Below are 23,560 nucleotides of genomic sequence, written 5' to 3'. Positions count from 1 at the left end.
TCTTTTGAAAAAAACAAGAATGTTTCCTTCAAAAGCACATATTTTCGACCGATCCTTCGATCTTCCTCAGTGTGAATATATATATATATATATATATATATATATATATATATATATATATATATATATATATATATATTTGAGGAAAGAATCACATCCAAGTGCTCGATTACAAAGAAAAAAATTCAATCTAAGAGCTTAATATTTATTTATTCAAAACTGTGCAGAAGGACAGAAAAACATTGGTACCGTCGGTTTCAAGCCTAACATAAAGGGGATCAGTTAATGGAAAATATTGCTAGGCTCTCGTCAGCCATATTGTTTTCTGCTTCATATATTATATATATATATATATATATATATATATATATATATATATATATATATAGAGAGAGAGAGAGAGAGAGAGAGAGAGGGAGAGAGAGAGAGAGAGAGAGAGGGGGGAGGGAGAGAGAGGGGGAGAATGAGAGATACGGATAGTGAGTGAGAAAGTGATAGAGATAGAGGAGAACATGCGCACGATAGATCAGAAATTATCTCCACCCCCCACCCCCACCCCCACTTCGCAAATATACACTACACACTTTTCCCCTTTCACAAATTGACCCAAACGCCTTCAGTGGGGCACATTTTTCTTCCGGCCAACCTATGCGATAACAGAATCAGGCCTGTACAGAATCCTTACACCTCCCTCCCTAATTCCCCGACTCTCAGCCCCGTTTCTATCCATCCATCGCGCGGCCTCACTTGTAGGCGCACCTCACCAATCCCTCCCAACCCTCGATAGCGCCGCGTAGCTATGGGCATTCAACCATATACTGAGCCAATTTAGCCTCGCCACAGTATCACCCTTCTTTTTCTTCCTTGATCTGAATTCTATCTGAAGCATCGGGCGAGAAGTTTGAATGTGTTTACTGGCGGTCGGCACAGGGCCAGAAAGTTTTTCTGGTCGACAGCCATCTTGCTTGAGATAATGTCGACGACGTGTGAACTACGGGGTGGAAATAACCGATGGGCGCTTAGCGTTAACCAGAAACAATAGGCACGTATGAAGATAAGTTAATGGCAAACGTGTAGTTTAAGTTACAGATAAGATTTTTTTCTTTTTTGAAAAGACCATATATAGTAGAGCTCTAGTTTATTTGAACGGTACCGTTTTTTTTTTTTTAATCTTACAATACACCCGTGTCAGGAGTAGTTATAAAAATTGTACACTTTATTGAGATTATGACATGCTGAACGCATTCGAGTAAGGATCAATTTAGTATTACGTATGAATTATGAAAAAAAAAAAAAAAAAAAAAAAAAAAAAAAAACTACCTTTTAAATGAATAAATGTGCTAGTATTATCAGTTTATTTCCTAGATAACGGCATGTTTTATTGGATTGACGATAGTCCATAAAAACTGAAAAAGTAGGTTCGATAAAAAGAAATTATGAGTTGTCTTTAGAGAGAGAGAGAAAGAAAGGAAGAGAGAGTTTGGCTCAGTTGGTACAACGCTAAACCCATGTTTCAAAATTTATTTACTATATCTAGTTGTGCACGCTGATGAATTGTAGAGAGGATGAAACACATGCCTGGGAATAACCACACACACACACACACACACACACACACACACACACACACACACACACACACACACACACATAACGATAAAATTGTCACTCTAGAAAAGACGACGTGATTCCATTTCTGTTTTAATGAAAACCGGTTTTCTTTTGTTGTTGCAGACTATCTACTAGTTGGCCAGTTGTGTACAAATTCCAAGAACAATAGACGCCTTCTATCATGCTGAAAGGGACACAATGTTCAACGAGCGAGATCGGAAATTCACCGTTACAACTCATGTTCTCTACCGATCCAACTTATGACAATAGGACCATTGCCAGCACCCTCAATATGCATAGCTGGATTGCCACAAATAACAGGGACGTGCCCAGGTTGATGAAAATAAAGTTTCCAGCCACGGTTATGGTCTTTCGTGTGGTTTTAAGTAAGGGCCACATCATGCCATCTCTCATCTTCGAAGTTGGCTTGAAACTCAACACCAAAGTGTACCTGGATGTGTTGAAGAGTTTGGTGATTCCCTTGTGCAGTCAGGTGGCCGCTGACAGACCCTGGGTTTGGCTGCAGGGCTTGGTGCTAGCCCACAAGTCCAAAGAGCCTCAGGCTTGGCTTCAGAAGGAGTGCTACGACTTTGTACTCTTCTCTCACTGGCCTCCCTCCTCCCCCAACCTGAACCCGCTGAACTCCTTCGTTTGGTCATATATTGAGAACATCACCAACATGACCTCCCACAACACCAAAGCCAGCCTGATCGCTGTCATACGTCGGGTAATCGCTGAGCTCCTACCGGCGCTTGTGGAAAAAGCATGACCCCAGTTTCAGACCCGAGGCGGTGATTGAGGCTGAAGGCAGCTACATTGAATAGATGTCTGCTCTACTACATAATCAAGTTACCCGAATTGATTTTTTTTTTTTTCAGTAAAAGTTTTAAAATAAAGCTGTAGTGTTGTTTTCTTTGGGGCGACTTTGTTCCATCATGTACTGAATAAAAATTATGCTAACTTGCAAAGTGTAACTCCCCAAAAGGAAAAGTTTTAGTATCCTACCCACTCCCCTCCACCTAAAAACGTTACCAAGGGCAAGGTACCTGTAATTTTTGTACTTTACTGCTAAAATGTCCAATATCTCCAGCTATGATATAGATGGTAATGTCTTCTCAATTATTAAATCATTTCTCTCTGATAGGTTCATAAGATTAGTAGTTGATGGGCAAAAATCAGAAGCTCACAGTATTAATGCTGGAGTCTCTCAGTGGTCCATCCTGGGCCCAATTCTTTTCCAAATCACATCCTTACATCATTCGTAGACATTTTTGCTGATGACACTACCATCTATGGTAGCACATCTAAGACAGTAAATGACCAAGTTCTCTCCGATTCTCTCTCCCCTGATCTTGATCATGTTGTACAATGGGGAAAGGAGTGGCTGATTACTTTTAATGCATCTAAAACCAAGCTTCTATCTTTACATCATCAACGTTCTGATCCCCATCTGACATCAATTGAAATGAATGGCTCTCGTCTTGGGGAGGCCTCAAGTTTTGACAAGCTTCTGGGCTTGACTTTTACTCCTGATTTAAATGGAACACGTACATCAAATCTGTTGCAAAGGCCGCTGGAAAAATGGTGGGGTCCTTCTATCGATCCAGTAGATATCTCACTGCTGATGCAATTCTCTATTTATATAAGAGCCAGGTACGTCCAAGGATGGAATACTGTTGCCACATCTGGGCAGGAGCTGCTAGAAAGAACTTGTCCTGCCTTGATAGAGTTCAAAATAGACTTCGTAGCCTCATAGGAGATGTCCTTTTCTCTTCGCTGCAACCTCTATCTTACAGAAGAGATGTTGCGAGTTTGTCTCTGCTTTATCATTATTTTCATGGAAAGTGTTCGACTGAGCTTCAATCTATGGCCCCACCTCGCCAAACTTTCACAAGAAACACTTTTCTAGCTGAAAACACTATCAATAATTCCCCCCACTCTTTATCTGTGCCTAAACCTAAACATAGATTCCATGAACAAAGTTTTTTTCTTAGAACTGCACGCCTGTCGAATTGCCTTCCGTTTTCCTGCTTTCCAGATGACTACAATATGGTTGTGTTCAAGTCCAACGTAAACAAGTTCTTGATGAGTCATTCCACTTGTTAACAAATTTACCGAATTTCCATTACTAACGATTATTTTATTGTCCAACTGACTACTGTACACTCTTAACCCTTATCATCGAGTGGTCTCTGGTCCTTGATAAGTGGTTATGTCTATGTAAAAAAAAAAAAAAAAAAAAAAAAAAAAAACAGTTAACGTAAAAATGCAGCCAAAGGAAGTGTAAAGTGCAGTAATGGCGCCTCTACCAAAAGAAGAAAAAAAAATACTGTTTTTTGGCTAGTACGTTTTAACAGCTTAAAAAAGACATTCAAAGAAGAAAGCATCCATCCATCCAGCGCGGCCGCAGCAGAGATTGAACTCACTACAGGAGTTTGTAATGTACCTATTTACTATGCCTCCTCACGGGACAGAGTTAGACACCAGGGTCGTTTTTTAACGTGGAGAAAAGGTACAAAAATAAAAATTGTCTCAGTCGTGAAGGATTTCTCCTCCACCGAAAGAGAACAAGAAAATGAAGTGCAGCATCTGAAGAACAGATACTACACTTTGAGATATTAAATCTTTTATTCATGTTAAAAAATACAGTAAAATTAACGGTGAACAAAAAACTTAGGCACATGGCCAACTCAATACTACACTTTGATCTTGACCAAAAGGCCAAGAAAAAAAAAAAAAAAAAATGTAATTCAAATCTTGTCAGTAGCTGAATACTTGATGCTTTGCCAGGGCTATTAAGGGTATTTTTTTATCGTAACACCATCACTAGATGGGTTGCCTACCACGGCTTAAGAGAGTCCCATCTACCCTCGCGGTACATACAGCGCCTTTTCAAATCATCACCCATCTAGTATTGGCCAGGCTCAACGTTGCTTAAGTTCGGTGATCTGGCAAGAAAGCATAAAATAGATAATAAATAGTGGTTGATTATGTTCCTTTATGAATATGGGTAGGTTTCTCTTAGACAAACGATTTGTACTTTCACCTAACATGTCAAGCAAGTAGATATACCAAGTTAGAACGATATATATATATATATGTGTGTGTGTGTGTGTGTGTATATATATATATATATAGCAAAAAAAACCACATGAACAGAAATAATTGAAAAAAAATAAATCAAACCAGAAAAAAGGCAAAGTAATTATTCATCTCCTTACGCGGATAATTGCTTGTAGGCGAATTATTCCTAACGCGTGTTTTCAGTATTTGTTTTGTTTCAGAAAATGTTAGAAACACAAATATTACTAAAAACAAAAACAACACGAATCTCCTGTAAACGGAAAGAAATCAACACGTGCCTAACCCTAACCCTAACGTGTCATTAGAAGTTCAAAAAAGAAAATATAAAACGAATAATAAATAGTTGTTTTCTATATGCAGATTGGGAGGGGTGTCTCAGACAAACGATTTGTACTTTCATCTAACATTTTACATCATGTGCCAAGTGAGAAAGTAAAAAAATAAAAAGAAAGAAAACATCAAGAGAAATAATAAAAAGATAGAGGAAAAAAACCATCCCAACGTGTTGAAGAGAACCAGAGGTTGGTAAGTCCATTCGTTGGTGTTACCGTACGACTCGCTATTTAGTAAGTGTGATTGTGTTTGGAAGCGTACGAATAAAATCTTTGCTTATGTGCAATCTAATATGACGATATGGCAAAACACGGCGTGGTCTCATGCTAATCGTATGCGAAGCCGGCAATGTTGGTAAAAGGTTAGGTGTTCGTTTTTGGGTGATCTGCTATGCTCGAAAGTGAACGTATACAATCGTATTATGTGTAGTGGATTGATATGTTCGGATTAATTCCAATAAACGATTCAGAATAAGGGAGCAATTAGTAATCGAAACTTTAATCGTAATGTATTATGTATAAAGCAGTAATATATAGGAAGCCAAATACTAAGCCGGCTAAATACAAAAAAGTAACAGGAAATAAAATGAACCGGTGATTTGGGGTTACGAAAGAGAAGTAATTTGCATCGGAGTAAAAGCCTTACTTACTCTCTCAGTGGGATTACGTATTTAAGGGAGTTGGTCCAACGGGGGAAAAAATTAATAACTGTAAAGCAGGGAAAAAATGTATGTATTGTGGGCTTGAAACGCGCTTTAGCAGTAATTGTATTGAACGCAAAAGTAGTGCATAGGAAATGCTTATTTATAATGTTGAAAGTGCAAGGGAAAAATTTTCGGCTATTTTATATATATATATATATATATATATATATATATACATATATATATATATATACTCCTATGAATTCGTTTTTCAAGGGTGTGTATTGATATCCATATTAAAATCCCTTTCTCTATTTATTTAAAAAGAAAATACAATTTTGTTATGTATGAGGCGTGGAATTGCATTCACGAGCAGAAGATCTAGCTAATTTGCATATTCTTTTAAACATTCATTTTAATTAATTCTCTATTAGTTTCTTCGGTTTTATTATGGGATGATCATCTTTAGTTAACTATTACGTGTACTTATATTCATGCAGATATTCTACATGATTTATACTTGCGTAATATTTGCGTAAAAAGTTTATAGGAAACACAAAATTGTTTCCATATATATTTATGTATACGTATATATTTTTGTTTAACAAATATTGCCTACCAAACTCCTCGTAGAGTTTTTGGTCTACAGACAAGAAACTTCATATATAAGGTATTTGAATCCATGCAAAACTTTATATTTGGGTTTTAGCCGGGAAAAATAAGTGCAAAAGTGTGAAAATAAAAAAAAAATGAAATTTGCCAGGTGAAGGTCGAATGCTGCCATTACGAAGGCATGACGTAGTAGCTATTGGTTCATGTTTTAATTTTTAGCCGTGCAGTAAATATGTCTTCATGGTCCAGTCATTGGCGGCAGAGGCAAAAATAAGTCGTAAGCTAAAGGTTTTAGTTTCGATTCTCGGTAGTGGCGCACGAGTCTTTATTTTTTAAAACTTTTTAAATCATTACTATATATTGCGCCCAATCTATCTTTATACCTATAAAAGTGAAAGTGTCTGTCTGTGTGTGTGTGTGTTTGTCTGTGGACATTTCCCTACACAATAACTCTGTCAATTTTCAGTCTTTTCCTCCTTTGCGGTATGGGTTCGAGCTTGCCTTCCTACTACCACTTTATTTTTTTGCTCAACACACACCTCCAAGCAACCGGGCAACGCCGGGAACCCATGTTAGTATATATATATAAAAGTGAACGTGTCTGTGTGTCTGTGTGTGTGTCTGTGTGTGTACATTTCCCTACGCAATAACTCTGTCAATTTAAAGTGTACAGACTAGAAATTTGATATACAGGGTACTGAGATTTGGGAAAATCGATGTGATCGGTTTTCGGCCAGAAATTTAGCTGTTAAGGGGTCAAAGTTCAAGGATTTATCTTTTGAGAACTCTACCAAACTCCTCCGACAGTTTTTTGGTCTAAACACTTGGAATTTTAGATATAGGTTCCTTGCACATGGACCTAACGTAATAACTTGATTTAATCCCAAAACAATAAATGTGAAAGGGTCATAATATGGATTACAGTTAAAAAAATTGACCGCTTTTTTTTTGCTCAATATATACCTCCAAACACCCGGGCAACGCCGGGCTGAAATGCTAATATATATATATATATATATATATATATATATATATATATATATATATATATATATATATATATTCCAAGTTTCAAATATAAAGTTTTCTTAGTTGGTCATTCATTGCTTTTCAAAAGGTACCCATTGCAATATTGTTTTGTATTGCGACTTAAAGTCAGCAAAATTATCTTATTGCTGCATAATTAGTTACGTACTCATCAGATGCTTACCTAAAAAAATATTAGAAAAAAAAACATTATATATATATATATATATATATATATATATATATATATATATATATATATATGCATAGATCATCGTATAACGATTAGATCAGTCTCTGGCTGACGTAAAAAACATTTAAAATTAAAATGTTTAAAATTCGACGTTATTTCAAGCGGTTAATGGTAGCCGAATGGATTAGGTCTTCGCTAATCGAGCCAGAGATGTCTCGTGATGCAGTGTTCAAATCGTTCGACTAGTATTAATCGTGATACCCTGCACTGAAGATTCCCCGAAAGGATGAAACACTAGTGTCTGTAGGTATTTAATTACACTGTGCAACACTAAAAAATGTACAGGATATCTGCAGCAATTTTTGTATACCTAGTAACGTGGAAATTTTATTTCTGGCTTTCTTTTTGTTGAATTAGGTATAATTTGTGCAAAATTGCCACAGTTGTAAATTTCAGTAAAAACGTCAAAAATGGGTTACTGACGACTTTGCAGTCACATATTATGTGTATTAAATTATAAATCTTAAGAGAAAAACACAGTTTAATATACACATATTATGTACATTATTTGTTAAATCATTTATTTGAATCATGTATTTGCTAAAGTCAGCCGAAATGAGCTATTTTTCCAGATTTAAGAGAGCTAGATGACAGAGCTAGCCTGGTTAGCATAATATTTTCTAGACCAAGGGATAATTTTTTCAAAAGTAAAAAAATAATGCTGTAGCACATGGTTTGGTGTTCACCACCTTCCGAAAAGCCATGGTATTCGTCAAGAAAGGCATTTTTTAATGTAGGCTTAAAAAATCAAGGAAAAGAAGCTAAAACCTGCCTCAGAACCTTATTTGTAGGGCATGGGAAAAAATTTGAGGGTTAAAAATAGATATCCGTTTAATAAAGTATTTTTTAACTAAAAACTACAATAAAGACCGGATTATTGTGTATTTTAATGTTTTAAACATAAATGTATAAAATACATTCCTTTCTGAAAATTTACTAAATTAAATGCAAAAAATAGAAATGAAATTTTATCAACCCCTTACTTTATGTACGAAAGAATCTAATAACTTGCTAGTGGGCGTTTATAATGGTTTAACATGTTCACGTTATGGAATCCTTATTTTTCTTTATAAAACAATTTACTTTTTTTCTTGTCTTTATTCTTTAGATGCAGTATAGGCTTTGACGATGACTTCAAGATAGTGCAAAAATGATCCAAGCAAATTCTGCTACATATGTGGCGAATTAACATTTGCTAAAGAAAGGCACAGCATTACCAGCCATATCAAGAAATTGTACAAGGCGTATTTTCATTTTGATATAGGAGACCAAGACAAGTCATGGGCTCCTCATGCCTGCTGCCTTACATGTGTGAAAACATTGAGCGCATGGTATGCAAAAAAGAATGTTCACATGAAGTTTGGTGTGCCAATGATTTGGCGAGAGTAAAAAGATCATTCTAATGATTGCTATTTTTGTCAGCAAGACTATACGGGCTGTACAACAGCAAAAAAAAAAAAAGAAACACATTGTTTACCCAAATTTGCAATCAGCAATGCGCCCAGTTGAGCACTCAAAAGAATTACCTGTACCAAAACCCCCTGATCAGGAAATGTGGAGTTCAAGCAGTGGGGATGAACATTACAATGATGAAATGTAGAATTTTCTAATTCAGAAAGCAATAATAAACCAATACTATTTTCTCAAGATGCTCCAAATGACTTATGCAGAGATCTTTATTTAACCAAAGACAAAAGTGAACTTCTTGCATCAAGGCTTAAAGAACGAAATCTTCTTAGAAAAGGTGTGAAAATAACATTGTACAGAAAACGTGCACAAAACGTGCATGTTTTGTTCACTTTGACAGATGATTTATGCTTCTGCAATGACATTGTTGGACTTTTTGAACAGCTGGAAATACAATATGATAACACCAACTGGCGACTTTTCTTAGATGCATCCAAGGAAAGCATAAAAGCTGTTTTGCTTCACAATGGGAACACCCTGGCATCTGTTCCCATAGCTTACAGCACAACCATGAAAGAATCATATGAAAATTTAAAAACAATTTTAGCAAGCATACATTATGAAGTCCATAAATGGCATGTTTGTGCAGATTTCAAGGTTATAGCCATGCTCACTGGCCTTCAGCCAGGCTATACTAAATTTTGTTGCTTCTTGTGCTTATTGGACTCTAGAGCAAGAGCTGAACACTATGTACGCAAGCACTGGCCTGCTAGAGATGAAATTGAGCAAGGAAAACATAACATCAAACACAAACCACTTCTGCAAAGTGATAGAATCCATTTACCACCTTTGCATATTAAACTCGGTTTGTTCAAGCAGTTTGAAAGCACTAGACAAAGATTCCTTGGCATTTGCATATCTTGCAGAAAAGTTTCCTTCATTAAGTCGAGCTAAAATAAAAGAAGGTATCTTCATAGGTCCCCGAATTCGAAAAATTGTTCTTGATGAAACTTTTAACACACATCTCACGAAAAAAGAAAAATGTGCCTTTGAGTCATTCAAGAAAGTTTGTGATAACTTCCTGGGAAAACATCGTTCAGAAGATTATGTGCAATTTGTGAATGATCTATTGCATCATTTTCATGATATGGGATGTAACATGTCTCTAAAAGTTCATGTGCTCCACTCTCATTTGGATTTTTTTGCTGAGAATCTTGGCCATGTGAGTGATGAACATGGCGAAAGGTCCCATCAAGATATTTCATTAATAGAAAAACGTTTTAAAGGAAAATGGAACACTGGTATGTTGGCAGACTACTGCTGGAATTTAAAAAAGGATGATGACACTCTACACAAGAGAGTTAAGAGGACAAATGTTGTTTAAACTGATGAATTCAGTGTTTTTTTTTTCAAAATAATTAATAATTAAGTACATGAAAATGGTACCTAATCCAGAGAAATAAATGTCAGATTTGGAATCAGCATACTTTTCTTACACCGAAACAGGTCTTATATGTCTTGTACTTTTTTTTCAATTCAAATTTGTTGCACAGTGTTATTATAGTAAAAAAATAATTATGACAGCCCCTTTAAGAAATTCGTTTCTTATCGTTGAGCACTTTCAGTTGAATTAAAGTCGGTCAATTTAGCTCTTATGCATAGATCATCGTATAACGATTAGATCACTCTCTGGCTGACGTAAAGAACATTTAAAATTAAAATGTTTAAAATTCGACGTTATTTCAAGCGGTTAATGGTAGCCGAATGGATTAGGTCTATGCTAATCGAACCAGAGATGTCTCGTGATGCGGGGTTCGAATCGTTCGACTAGTATTAATCCTGACACTCTGCACTGAAGATTCCCGAAAGGATGAAACACTAGTGTCTGTAGGTATTTAATTATTATAGTAAAAAAAATAATTATATATATATATATATATATATATATATTGTTTTAGTGTGTCTGTTATTTATACATATATATATATATATATATATTTTTTTTTTTTTTTCTTAACCTCTCCGCTCGTATTCCATATCACTACCAAATATTCTAAAAAATAATAATTTTCAGACTTATGACCCTTGAAAATGTTTGTCTGAACGAAAAGCGCTTTGGGTATATTTTAACGATCTTTTTTAATCGACTTATTTATTTTATTTAATTGTACATATAACTTGCCCCATTATATATATATATATTTTTTTTTTTCTTTTCCTCACCCCGGTTTCCATTTTTTAGTTGATTGAATTTACGATATGGTTCACTTTTTTATAATTATTCTAAAATTTTGCCAATCGAATAAAGATATATATATATATATATATATATATACAGTTGTGCGCAAAAATATTCGACTCCTACCAAAATTGTCTCATTTCTTTGAATGGATACTTCAATAATCTTTTAAACCTCCTTTAACGACTAAGTTCGAATAAACTGTATAGTTTTCAACAAAAAATAATAAAAAGTAATTAGTGCTTGACAATATAAATAAATTTATTTACAAAAATAAAAATATGGATGTTGCAAAAGTATTGACCCCTTTTCATTAATACTTGGTTGAAGCTCCTTTGACCTTGATTACTGCAAGTAAACGTTTCCTATAACATCTAACGAGACTTCTACATCTGTCCACTGGAATTTTAAGCCACTCTTCTTGACAGCACTGTTTTAATTCAATCAAATTAGATGGTTTTCTTTCATGTACCGCAATTTTTAAATCATGCCATAAGTGCTCAATCGGATTTAGGTCTGGAGACTGGGAAGGCCATTCTAGAACTTTCACCTTATTATTCTTTAACCATGCCTTAGTGCTCTTTGAAGTGTGTTTAGGATCGTTGTCCTGTTAAAAGGTATACCTCCTTCCATGCCCCAACTGGTTCGTAGGCGGAACAAGATTTCCTTTCAGTATGGACTGATATTTTACCGAATCCATTCTTCCATCGATTATGGTTAATATTCCAGTTCCATTTATACTGAAACATCCCCACACCATGATTGATCCACCTTCATGCTTAACGGCTGGAACGGTATTCTTCACATTATAAGCAGTATTTTCTTTTCGCCAAACATAGCGTTGCTGGTTGCGTCCAAATAGTTCCACTTTCGTTTCGTCTGACCAAATTATATTATTCCAGTAATCAATAGGCATTTCTAGGAACTTTTTTGCAAAATTTAATCGAGCCTTTTGATGAGCTTTGGAAAGTAAGGGCTTCCTTCTGACAATACGTCCATGCAATCCGGCACGATTTAATGCCCTACGAATAGTTGACAAGTGTACATCTGAGCCAGCATTCTTCAAATCGTTCTGCACGTCCTTTAGGTTAGATTTAGAGTCTATTGAAACTTGTTTAACAATTTTCCTAGCCCTACGTGTCGTAATTCTTCTTGGACGACCTGATCTTGGAAGACTTGATACAATCCCTTTTACTTTCCATTTTTTGATAATGGACATAATAGTCGACCGTGGTATAGAAAAACGTTTGGAATTTTTTTATAACCTTCTCCAGACTGGTAGGCATCGATTACTTTCTTTTTAATCTCTTACGAGTACTCTTTGTTCTTTGTCATAGTTGCAGATTTGTTGACGTTGAAAAAGATTTTTTTTTACTTGAAACAATTATTCAATCATTCAATATGGCATTGAAGTTCAATTTGAACTGATTTCAGATTCAGTAGAGTCATAAATATTATTTATAGGAAATAAATACAAGGTCAGACTAAAATAATAAACTTAATGACACTTTTGTTTAAACTTTAAATTAAAGGGGTCGAATATTTTTGCAACATCCATATTTGTATCTTTTGTAAATAAATTGATATATATTATCAATCTCGAATTACTTTTCCTCATTTATTGTTGAAAAACATACAATTTATTCATAATTAGCCGTTAAAAGGCGTTATGAAGAGTTTTGAAGTGTAGATTCAACGAAACAAGAAAATTTAGACAGGGGTCGAATATTTTTGCGCACAACTGTATATATATATATATATATATATATATATATATATATATATATATATATATATATATATATATATACAAAATGAAAAAAGAAAAATCGATGGTACAAAAATAAATACTAATACATATAAACTTAATATCCATTCAATAAGGAAATTACATAATTAGGATAAGGAATATAGACGCTCTTTATACCTGGGAATTCCATAGTTTAATGCTTCTCATCAGAAGAGGACTATCTGTATCTCTCATAATTAATGATATAATTTTCATTATTGAATGGATGATTAAATTCATGCACATTTATATTTTTGTATTGTTGATTTTTTCCTTTTATTCCTGTTATATCTAAGCTCCACCTTACATGTTGAGCTTGATATAACTCACACCCTTCACACACACACACACACATATATATATATATATATATATATATATATATATATATATATATATATATATATATATATATATATATATCGCCTGAGATGTACATAGACTGACGTCAGTCTACATAGATAAATATACACAGTAAAAGGATATGAATTTACCGAAACGAAGCAAAGCAGATCGATAAGGTTACTTGGTTCGTTTTTGCCGATCCATATTTCGTTGCATGATAACCATGCAGCATTCCCCTCCCCCCACGATTCCCCACAGATCGCAAAATTGATGACATCGAATCTTGCACATGATAATTTCACGGTCCTACGTCCCTCTCTACTCCCGTAGAGCGAAGACGCTGATATAAAGGTGAAGAATATAGAAACGAGGTGGAAGGAGAAAGAGGGGTAGTGACCGAGCAGATCTGGCGGCACGTAAATTCCAATCTGGATCCTCAAGATGCGAAAATAAACAAGTGGCATTCTTCCTTTTTATTTTACTTAAGAAATCGAGGCTTCCATTTGATTTCTATATGACATGCATATTTGAATATTCTTTTAAAGTTCTCCTTTGCCTCTAAAATATTGTGTTGATAAAGAAGTTAAGAATATCAATTTTCCTTTCCCCAATTAACAAGTTAACTATTTTATAGTATATATAGTCTCTTGCTTTTACTGGGTTCTATGACAAGAATGCACCTAGTCTAGTGGAGTATTCAGCTTCGTGCAGTTAGCACAGGCAACATCACCTGGAGAAAATGGCCTATATATATATATATATATATATATATATATATATATATATATATATATATATATATGTATGTATGTATGTATGTATGTATGTATGTATACTAGCAGTTCAGCCCGGCTTTGTTTGGGCCCTATGTACCGTTCATAACTTGCCCTACATGTAAATACACTTTACGTAAGGTTTCAAATGTTTAGACCAGAATTTGTCTGAGTAATTTCGTGGAGACCGCAAAGGTCAATTTATTTTTTTAACTTTGACCCTTAACATTTATTGTTTTGAGCTCAAATCCAATCATAAAGTTTGATCCATCGCCAAGTAACCTACATTTAAAATTTCAAGTGTTTAGATCCAAAATTGGCGGAAAAGTTTGGCAGAGTTTTCAAAGGTCAAATCGTTGACGTTTGGCCCCTTATTTCTTGACAGCACCCGTTTCGTAGCGCAGAATCATTCATTTAGTTATTGTGTAATTTTTTAAATGTATTCAGCCCTCAACTCATCAGAAGAAAAGGACAAAATAAACGTAAATACATATAGACTAATTAATGATCTATATATTAATACGATAGCGTTTGTGTTATTTTCTGTGTCACGCTTACATCCGGGTCCTTGAATTGTTATGTTCTGTTTCTTGTCATAAATAATTTTATCAAGAATTCTTCATACGTTTTGGCTTCGGTTTCGATTATGACTGAAGGAACTCAAGTTATATATATATATATATATATATATATATATATATATATATATATATATATATATATATATATATATATATATTCATAAGTTTTTATTTCGATTACGATTCAAGCTAATGCACCCATGTCATATGAATTTTTTCTTTGAAATAACAAAATATAACATATAAAAATCGATAGAACATTAAATCTATCATAATATATACGAAACCTGCAAGAATTAAAATATCATATTTAAGCGTACTTTACGACCGGGCTTTACCGGGTGTTTGTGCTAGCCTAGACAAATACTTTTACAGTTTTAACAAAAAAAGCTACAATAATAACAAAGCGTCTCCATTTACACTGAACATCTACAGAATGCCAACATCAATATATTACATATGAATGAGTCGAATTTCCACAGGTCCAGTAATAAATTAATATAATATTAAATAAGATACATTTATGTTAATTATAACGATATGAATGCAATTTATAAATACAGAGATTTAGTGTTGGTGAATCCACACAAAAATTTAAAGATGGCGTATCTAAAAAAAAAAAAAAAACACAATTGCAACTTTATTTTCATATTTCGGATTTTTTAATCGTGTCCATATTCATTTATGGTCTTTTAAAGTTAATGGGTTCGTTTTCTTCTGATGGGTTAAGAGCGGAATAAATACAAAAAAATCACATAATTACATGAATAATTCTGCGCTACGAAACAGGTGCTGTCAAGAATTGAACAGTTCAATTTGCTTTAAAAAAAATAAACTGTAAGCTGGACAACATCTTGAAATTTGGAATATAGACTTTGTCATATATATATATATATATATATATATATATATATATATATATATATATATATATATATATGTTAAGAAATGTTGACATGATGAAAATAAAATTAGAAAATTTACTAAATTTATTAAATCATTCAAATGTTCAAGCAAGGAATATATATATACATATATATATATATATATATATATATATATATATATATATATTACACATATACACATATGTACATATATGCAATGGTGCTAGTTGGCCGTTGACCCCCCAAAGAAGGGTTCATCCGCCCTTTGAAAGGTCTTGTTTTTAATCCTTCAGGGAGACTAGCCACCCTCCTCACCAGACAAGCTGGATGGGGAACCGGTTTAGTCGCCGGTGGCCCGACCATGTGGCAGGTAGTACTGGGTTACATGGTACCAGTAGCATATAGCATGACCTGACTACGAAGCATGAAAAATAAATGGTGGAAGAATATATCCGACCAGGTGCAACTGGCGTTTGATAGCAAAGATGCAAAAACTATGTACCACCTTATCAGACAGGTATTTGGGCCTCAATCCTCAGTGATGGTGCCCCTCAGATCAAAGGATGGGGCGTCGCTAAATAGGAGCCCGGACAAAATCATGCAGCGCTGGACAGAACACTTCAGAGATCTGTTCGACAACCCCTCAACTATTGATGAGGAAGTCATCAGGAATCTGCCACAGAAGGAAATCAGACAAAAGATGCTGGCTCACCCGACTCAACATGATATCAGCAAAGCTATTAGCGAGATAAATACGGGAAAGTCGCCAGGGCTGGACGGCATTCCTGTCGAGATTCTCCGATATGGAGGCAATCAAATTACAGCTGAAGTACACCGATTGATATCCAAGGTCTGGTCTGGGTCTCCTGTACCTCAAGATTGGATCGACGCGATACTAATCCCACTGTATAAGGGAAAAGGACAAAAAGTCCTATGTGGGAACTACAGGGGTATAAGTCTGTTGGAGGTAGTCGGTAAGGTATTTGCCAGACTCCTACTAAACAGACTAAATGAATATATTTGCCCCTCAGTACTGCCCGAAGCCCAAAGTGGATTCAGACCCGGGCGTGGCACAATGGACATGATCTTCTCAGTCCGTCAGATACAGGAAAAATGCAAAGAACAAAGGCTAGCTCTATACCAGGTATTTGTAGATCTGAAAAAAGCCTTCGACACTGTAAACCGAACTGCCCTGTGGATAATATTGGGGAAACATGGATGTCCACCTGGTTTCGTAAATATGATCAGACAACTGCATGAAAACATGAAAGCGCGTCTCCAGCTAAACGGCACAGTTTCAGAGGGCATTGCCATCGACAACGGGGTTAAACAGGGAGATATTCTAGCTCCAACCCTGTTCTCAATCTATTTTGCAACAACACTCGCGTTCGCATTTAGAAACTGTGAAACGGGAGTGCTCTTTCGATTTCGGACAACGGGCAAGTTATTCAACCTTACTCGTTTCAGGGCCAGATCGAAAACATTTCACTCACTTGTCAGGGAGCTGCTGTATGCTGACGATGTAGACTTCGTCGCACACACAGCAGAAGATATGCAGGGCATCATGGACCGCTTCTCCAGGGCGTGCACTGCTTTTGGCCTCACAATTAGCCTGGAGAAAACCAAGGTAATGTTCACCCCAGCTCCAAACAGCCGCTATGAGGAACCGGTCATCTGTGTAAATGGAACGAAACTGGGCACCGTTGATGACTTTGTATATCTTGGCAGTACTATATCGAGCGACGGAACCCTCGATAAGGAAATCTTAGGAACGATCAATAAGGCAAGTAAGGCCTTTGGTAATCTCGAAAAACGAGTGTGGGCAGACAGAGCCCTGACCTTCAAAACAAAGATTAAGGTATACGAGACTTGTGTACTACCTGTCCTCCTATATGCCTCGGAAACATGGACGACATATCGCTGTCATATCAAGGCTCTGGAAAGATTCCACCAGACATGCCTACGCAGGATATTTAATGTCACCAAACAAGCTCTCTTGTCCGATGAAGAGGTGCTCAAGAAGGCGAGCACATTCAGCATAGAGGCTCGAGTCTTTCGAAAACAGACTCGATGGGCGGGTCACGTAGTGAGAATGGAGGATTATAGGATACCTAAGCAATTGTTCTATGGGGAGCTTGACTGTGGCAAACGACCCAATCACAAACCTCGGAAAAGGTACAAAGATGTAGTTAAGGGAAACCTGCGGGCACTTGGCATAGAAATAATAAGGTGGGAATAGATAGCTGAAGACCGGGAAAGTTAGAGGCGCTACGTCTACGCGGGATGTGAGAATTTTGAGGTTTTGAGAGTTGAGCACGCCACTATAAAGCGAGCCTTACGAAAGCGAGAGGATACAGAGGACTTTGATCTCGACCCCGCATACTCGTGCGGGATATGCGGCAGGGTGTGCCTGTCAAAGGCAGGCCTCAAGAGTCATGGAACTACGCACGCGGGACATGAACTGGGAGCACGGGAGGGAGGGGGGGGGGCGGTCACCAACAAGGTTATTTTGCAGAATATGCGGCAAACTGTGCAGGCCGGGTGGGGCTATGTGGAATCATATGCGGACTCACTCACACGCCATCGTATCCTGAGGGTTGGCCGTCTTCTGTAAAGAAGTAGCAGTCACCATATATATATATATATATATATATATATATATATATATATATATATATATATATATATATATATATATTTACATATATATATTTACATATATATATTTACATATATATATATATATATTTACATATATATATATATACATATATATTTACATATACATATATACATATATATTTACATATACATATATATATATTTACATATACATATATACATATATATATATATTTACATATACATATATACATATATATATATATTTACATATACATATATACATATATATATATTTACATATACATATACACATATATATATATTTACATATATATATATATATATATATATTTACATATACATATATATATATATTTACATATACATATACATATATATATATTTACATACACATATATATATATTTGCATATACATATATATATATATTTACATATACATATATGTATATATTTACATATACATATATGTATATATTTACATATACATATATATATATATATTTACATATGCATATATATATATTTACATATACATACATATATATATATATATATATATATATATATATATATTTACATATACCTATATATTTGCATATACATATACATATATATTTACATATACATATACATATATATATATATATATATATATATATATATATATATATATTATTTTCGACATTTCTTATATCAATGTTCTATCTACAGTATTGAGCACTCTCTTATCATGATAGGATTTAATCTTAAATTTATATTTTTATATTATTCAATTATATCTATTTATATATATGTGTGTGTGTGTGTGTGTGTGTGTGTGTGTGTGTGTGCGTGCGTGTGCGTGTGTGTATGTATGTGTGTGTGTTTATTTTGCTTCAGTATAAGTCCTCAGAAATAAAGATGCCCGTTTCTGAGTTTAACAGTTAATTTCTACTTGAAATACGCTGATATCGGAGTGGTCAAGCAAGATTCACCGTTACTTTTTAAACGCTGAGTTAGTTTTTAAAAAAAATCGAAGAATATTAATTTTCATCTTGTCCGGTGGAGTTGCGGAAGATTAGAAATTGATGTGCGAGACGAACGAGCTACCCCTTCTCTTTTTTTATTCATTCAGCTTACTTTTTTTCTCGTCTTTTCTTTTTATTTCCTTATGGCAGTCTGGCGTCTGATTTTTTTTACATAGAGGTGCAATTCGAACGAATGCTTAAAGGCAAACGGTTTTAATTGCTATCCTTTTTCTTTTTCCGATTTGTTGAGGTTCGCTTTCTTCATCAAATCGGTTTTCACAGGAACGTGTGAACTAAAAATGTTTTTTAACCATGGAATAGGTATGAGTATATAAATATATGTACCACAATAAACACCTAAGTAGCTGTTTATACTAGTGGATAATACGTCTGCGACAATCAGTTTGACAGTGGCTTTGCTTCTGTCACACTTCGACAAGGTTCTGTCCAGTTGTAGGTAGTCCACTTTCCTAGACTTTACCTTCTTTCTTTGAGAAAGGTCTAGTTTATTACTAGTATCCTGGGGCGCCTCTACCGTGAATGCTGACGGAGCTGCTCAGGACTTTTTTGCATGTTAGAGTGTGTTTCACCTAGCTGTACTAGCTGACCTCGTGTCTAACCTCTTCGTCACGAGGTAAATTATTAGAGGGTTATTTATCTCCTTCCTAGGCGAGAAGATGTGACAAAAAAGGTGCCCGGAAAAACTCGTTTCCGGAAAACTCGTACTCGGAAAATTCGTACCCGGAAAACTCGTACTCGGAAAACTCGTACCCGGAAAAATCCCCCCCCCCTTTTTGCTAGGTAGGAAAACTGGTCCCTTATTGAATAAATATCGATTAAAACACACATTTTATTACCGTTCTTGAAGGAGATATTGTTTTTAAAGAGACTATGCACCCCCATAATATTTTTAAAAAATTATTTTTAACTCTTGCTTAAAAAAAATAAACTTGATCACGGAGTCAAGATTCGAAAAACGAAACCAAATATTTATTTTAAAAAATACTCTAGTTTTAACACTTTTTGTGTCATTACGAAATAAAAATAAATAAAGAAAACACGTGCATTCAAAGAAAGCGATTATTTTATTTAGAAGAATTAATTCAGCTTAAATAATTCTTGTGTTATCACAAAACAACAAAAAAGAAAACACGATCTTATGTAATTTTGGTACCGCGCTGAAATAATTACGTTATTATTTCGAAAGCCATTCTTAACATGGGAAGGGGAGGGTATCGTTTAAAAGTAATTTCGGGCGCACTTGTGCAGTACAGTACTTAAAAAGGTAAAATCCATTGAAAGCGGTCGGTGGTTCTATGAGAAAATAAAGCTGTGTACACTGTACGCATTATAAATTTTTCTTTTCTGTGTCTTATGTTATACATTAGTACATTAGGGGTCATTTCGAGTTAAAAGTTTATTTACTGCACTCATCTGGACTAAAGAAAATCATGATTTAAATGTGTATGTCTCGTCTAAATAACTAACGATAATTCTCTGATATGGCCGACAAGACGGGTGATCAAAACGTCAGATCGAGCGTACCGGAAAACGAAATGAGATCAAATGAGGTCTCATTTCGTTAGTCTCATTTCGGTTTTCGGTACGCGGTCGGTACGCTCGATCTGATTTTTTGATCACCCGTCTTGTCGGCCATATTAGATATTCATCGTTAGTTATTTAGACGAGACATACACATTTAAATCATGATTTTCTCTAGTCCAGATGAGTGCAGTAAATAAACTTTTAACTCGAAATGACCCCTAATGTACTAATGTATAACATAAGACACAGAAAAGAAACATTTATAATGCGTACACAGCTTTATTTTCTCATAGAACCACCGACCGCTTTCAATGGATTTTACCCTTAAAAGTATATAAATTTATTTTCTTTTGGAGGTAGGGGAGACTCGTTTTAAAACTATATCTACCTCAGTATTTTCTTTAATTTTCGGACAATTTTTTGTTAAAAATTATTTAATAAGTAATGTCGAGTGCAATATTACTTGTTATTTCTTTTTAATTAAATAAACTCTTTAAAATAAGTTTAAACACCAAAAACTTACAAAGCTAGGTAGAAAACGAAAACTTAGAAAAATCAATTTAATTTTTTTAAAACAATAAACATGTAAAAAAATATATATTTTTTTTAATATTATGGGATGTGCATTATTACCTAAAAATATACATTTTTTTTTCTTTTAGAGGGGGGGGGCTCTAGTTTTAAAACTATATCTACCTTAATATGTTTTTTAATTTTCTATTTTTGAGCAATTATCCTCCTAAGACGTGATCCTCTTATGTCGGACATTTTTTGTTCATAAGTAACACTCGACATTACTTTTTTTTTTTTTTTTTAACTAAATAAACTCTTTAAAATAAGTTGAAAGACCAAAAACTTTCAAAGCTAGGTAGAAAACGAAAACTTAGAAAAATTAACTTAATTTTTTTAAAACAACAGTAAACAAGTAAAAATATTTAAAAAAAAAAATATTATGGGATGCGTATTCTCTTTTAAAGACCATATCTTCTTCAAGAACGGTCATAAAATGTGTTTTCAATCGATTCAATAAGGGACCAGTTTTCCTACCTAGCAAAAGGGAACGAGTTTTCAGGGGTTGAGTTTTCCGGGTACGAGTTTTCCGGAGACGAATTTTCCGGAGACGAATTTTCCTAAATTCGTTTTCTATAATAGTCAACCATACCAGACACACACACAGACGTTCAGCTTTATATATATATATATATATATATATATATATATATATATATATATATATATATATATATATATGTGTGTGTGTGTGTGTGTGTGTGTGTGTGTGTGTGTGTGTGTACTATATATATATATATATATATATATATAGAGAGAGAGAGAGAGAGAGGTACAGACAGACAGACAGACAGACAGACAGACAGACAGAGACAGAGAGAGAATGACATTCACATTACACATTCTCAGAATGTTTAAGAAAAAAGAGGTGAGAGGGGGCTAAGAATAAAAAAAAACGAAGAGAATGCAAAATCGAGTATAACGGTCATTTATGTAAATATAACAGGCTATTTTTTGTTGTTATTGTTTTGTTTTTGCGGCGCCACTAATCTACAAAAGAAACTTTCTAATTCATTTTATTTACATGAAAAGAAACCAAATGAAACAAAACAAAAAACAAAAAAAAACAAAGGTAGATAAAACCGTTTGAAAGGTGACACCAGTGGTTGGCCTGAATAAACTAAAGCGTGAATTGACCTTCTGTCGGTTCGAGTAAACATGTAATCGTTCACGTGTTAGCGCGAGGTGCCACGTGTTGTTTTATGAGGTAGACAAGGCAGCCACCGTTTTCATGCCAGCCGAGGATATACATCCTTGGCAATTATGCCGTCAACCTAGGGACTGGCACTTTCCACCTCGGAAAGATGTGAGACAAGATCGAATGATGGGAGTGGGAGGTGCCCTCTGGCTACTTATTTCTCTACAACTGCGAGAAATGTGACATTAAGGTCGAAAAGTGGGATTGAAAAATCACCGCTACCAATGGAGGAGCGCTTTAACTCTGTTCAACACCGTCGGCAATCTCCTGGCTGAGGCGCCTCAGGCGATTAACAATAAACTAATCCGGGTTTGTTTTACTATACACATAGATTCGAAAAATTTGTCAAAAAACAAATATATAACAAATTAATGTTATCAAAGGCAAAATAAGTTACTTTTCTTCCTAACTAGATAAGTTTTTAATGTTTTTATTTAATGTAAAATGTTTATTCGGTTCGAAAATCATACAGTGTTTATCGATATATTTGAAAAGGACAAATGGCGGCGAGATCTCTGTTGAATACGTACAGTTTGGGAACATGAGTTCAAACTAAAAAATTATACAAAATGCTTTCAACCCACTCAATATATGTCAGCCTATGTCACAGTAACATATATTTAGTGGGGTTTTTAACAGTATTTTGTATAATTTGTCGCAGGCCGCAGGGAGAATCTGCCTTCCTAAAAGAGTGCCAAGCCGCGCTAAAACGACTACCAAGGTCCAGCGACCTTGTGACTGCTACCCGTAGAGAACTCCACCACAGGTATCTAGTGAGGGGGGGGGCACGACCCACTATGTGCGCGTTTGGGTTAGCAGTACTAGCAGCAGAGTGAGATCTGCTCCGCGTGGAGTTGGGCGCCACCTGAACAATTCGGAGTTTTCTCTGACCTGGCTATTGGCTCGAAATGCACTTCCACTCAACAATATACAATGCAGTTCAAGTTTTTTTGTTTTTTTTAAATTTTAGTCGCCTGTTTGTCCCTATTGCAGAATAACGGCCGTAGAAA

General features: G+C 34.9%; 1 protein-coding gene across 2 annotated transcripts in view; it reads left to right on the top strand.

Moving 5' to 3' along the window:
* Positions 1–2,507, top strand: part of LOC145297713 (uncharacterized) — a 54,513-nt gene extending 52,006 nt beyond the window's left edge. For both annotated transcript variants that reach the window (XM_080143920.1, XM_080143921.1), the window contains exon 2: positions 1,735–2,507. In XM_080143920.1, the coding sequence (XP_080000046.1) occupies positions 1,793–2,380 (588 nt within the window). In that variant the 5' untranslated portion in view covers positions 1,735–1,792 and the 3' untranslated portion in view covers positions 2,381–2,507. The remainder of the gene's footprint in view (positions 1–1,734) is intronic.
* The last annotated feature ends 21,053 nt before the right edge of the window (positions 2,508–23,560 follow it).

Source organism: Euprymna scolopes, chromosome 18, assembly GCF_053919585.1.
Source record: "Euprymna scolopes isolate OS-2025 chromosome 18, ASM5391958v1, whole genome shotgun sequence".
NCBI lineage: Eukaryota > Metazoa > Mollusca > Cephalopoda > Sepiida > Sepiolidae > Euprymna > Euprymna scolopes.
This window is presented reverse-complemented; position numbering and strand designations above follow the sequence as displayed.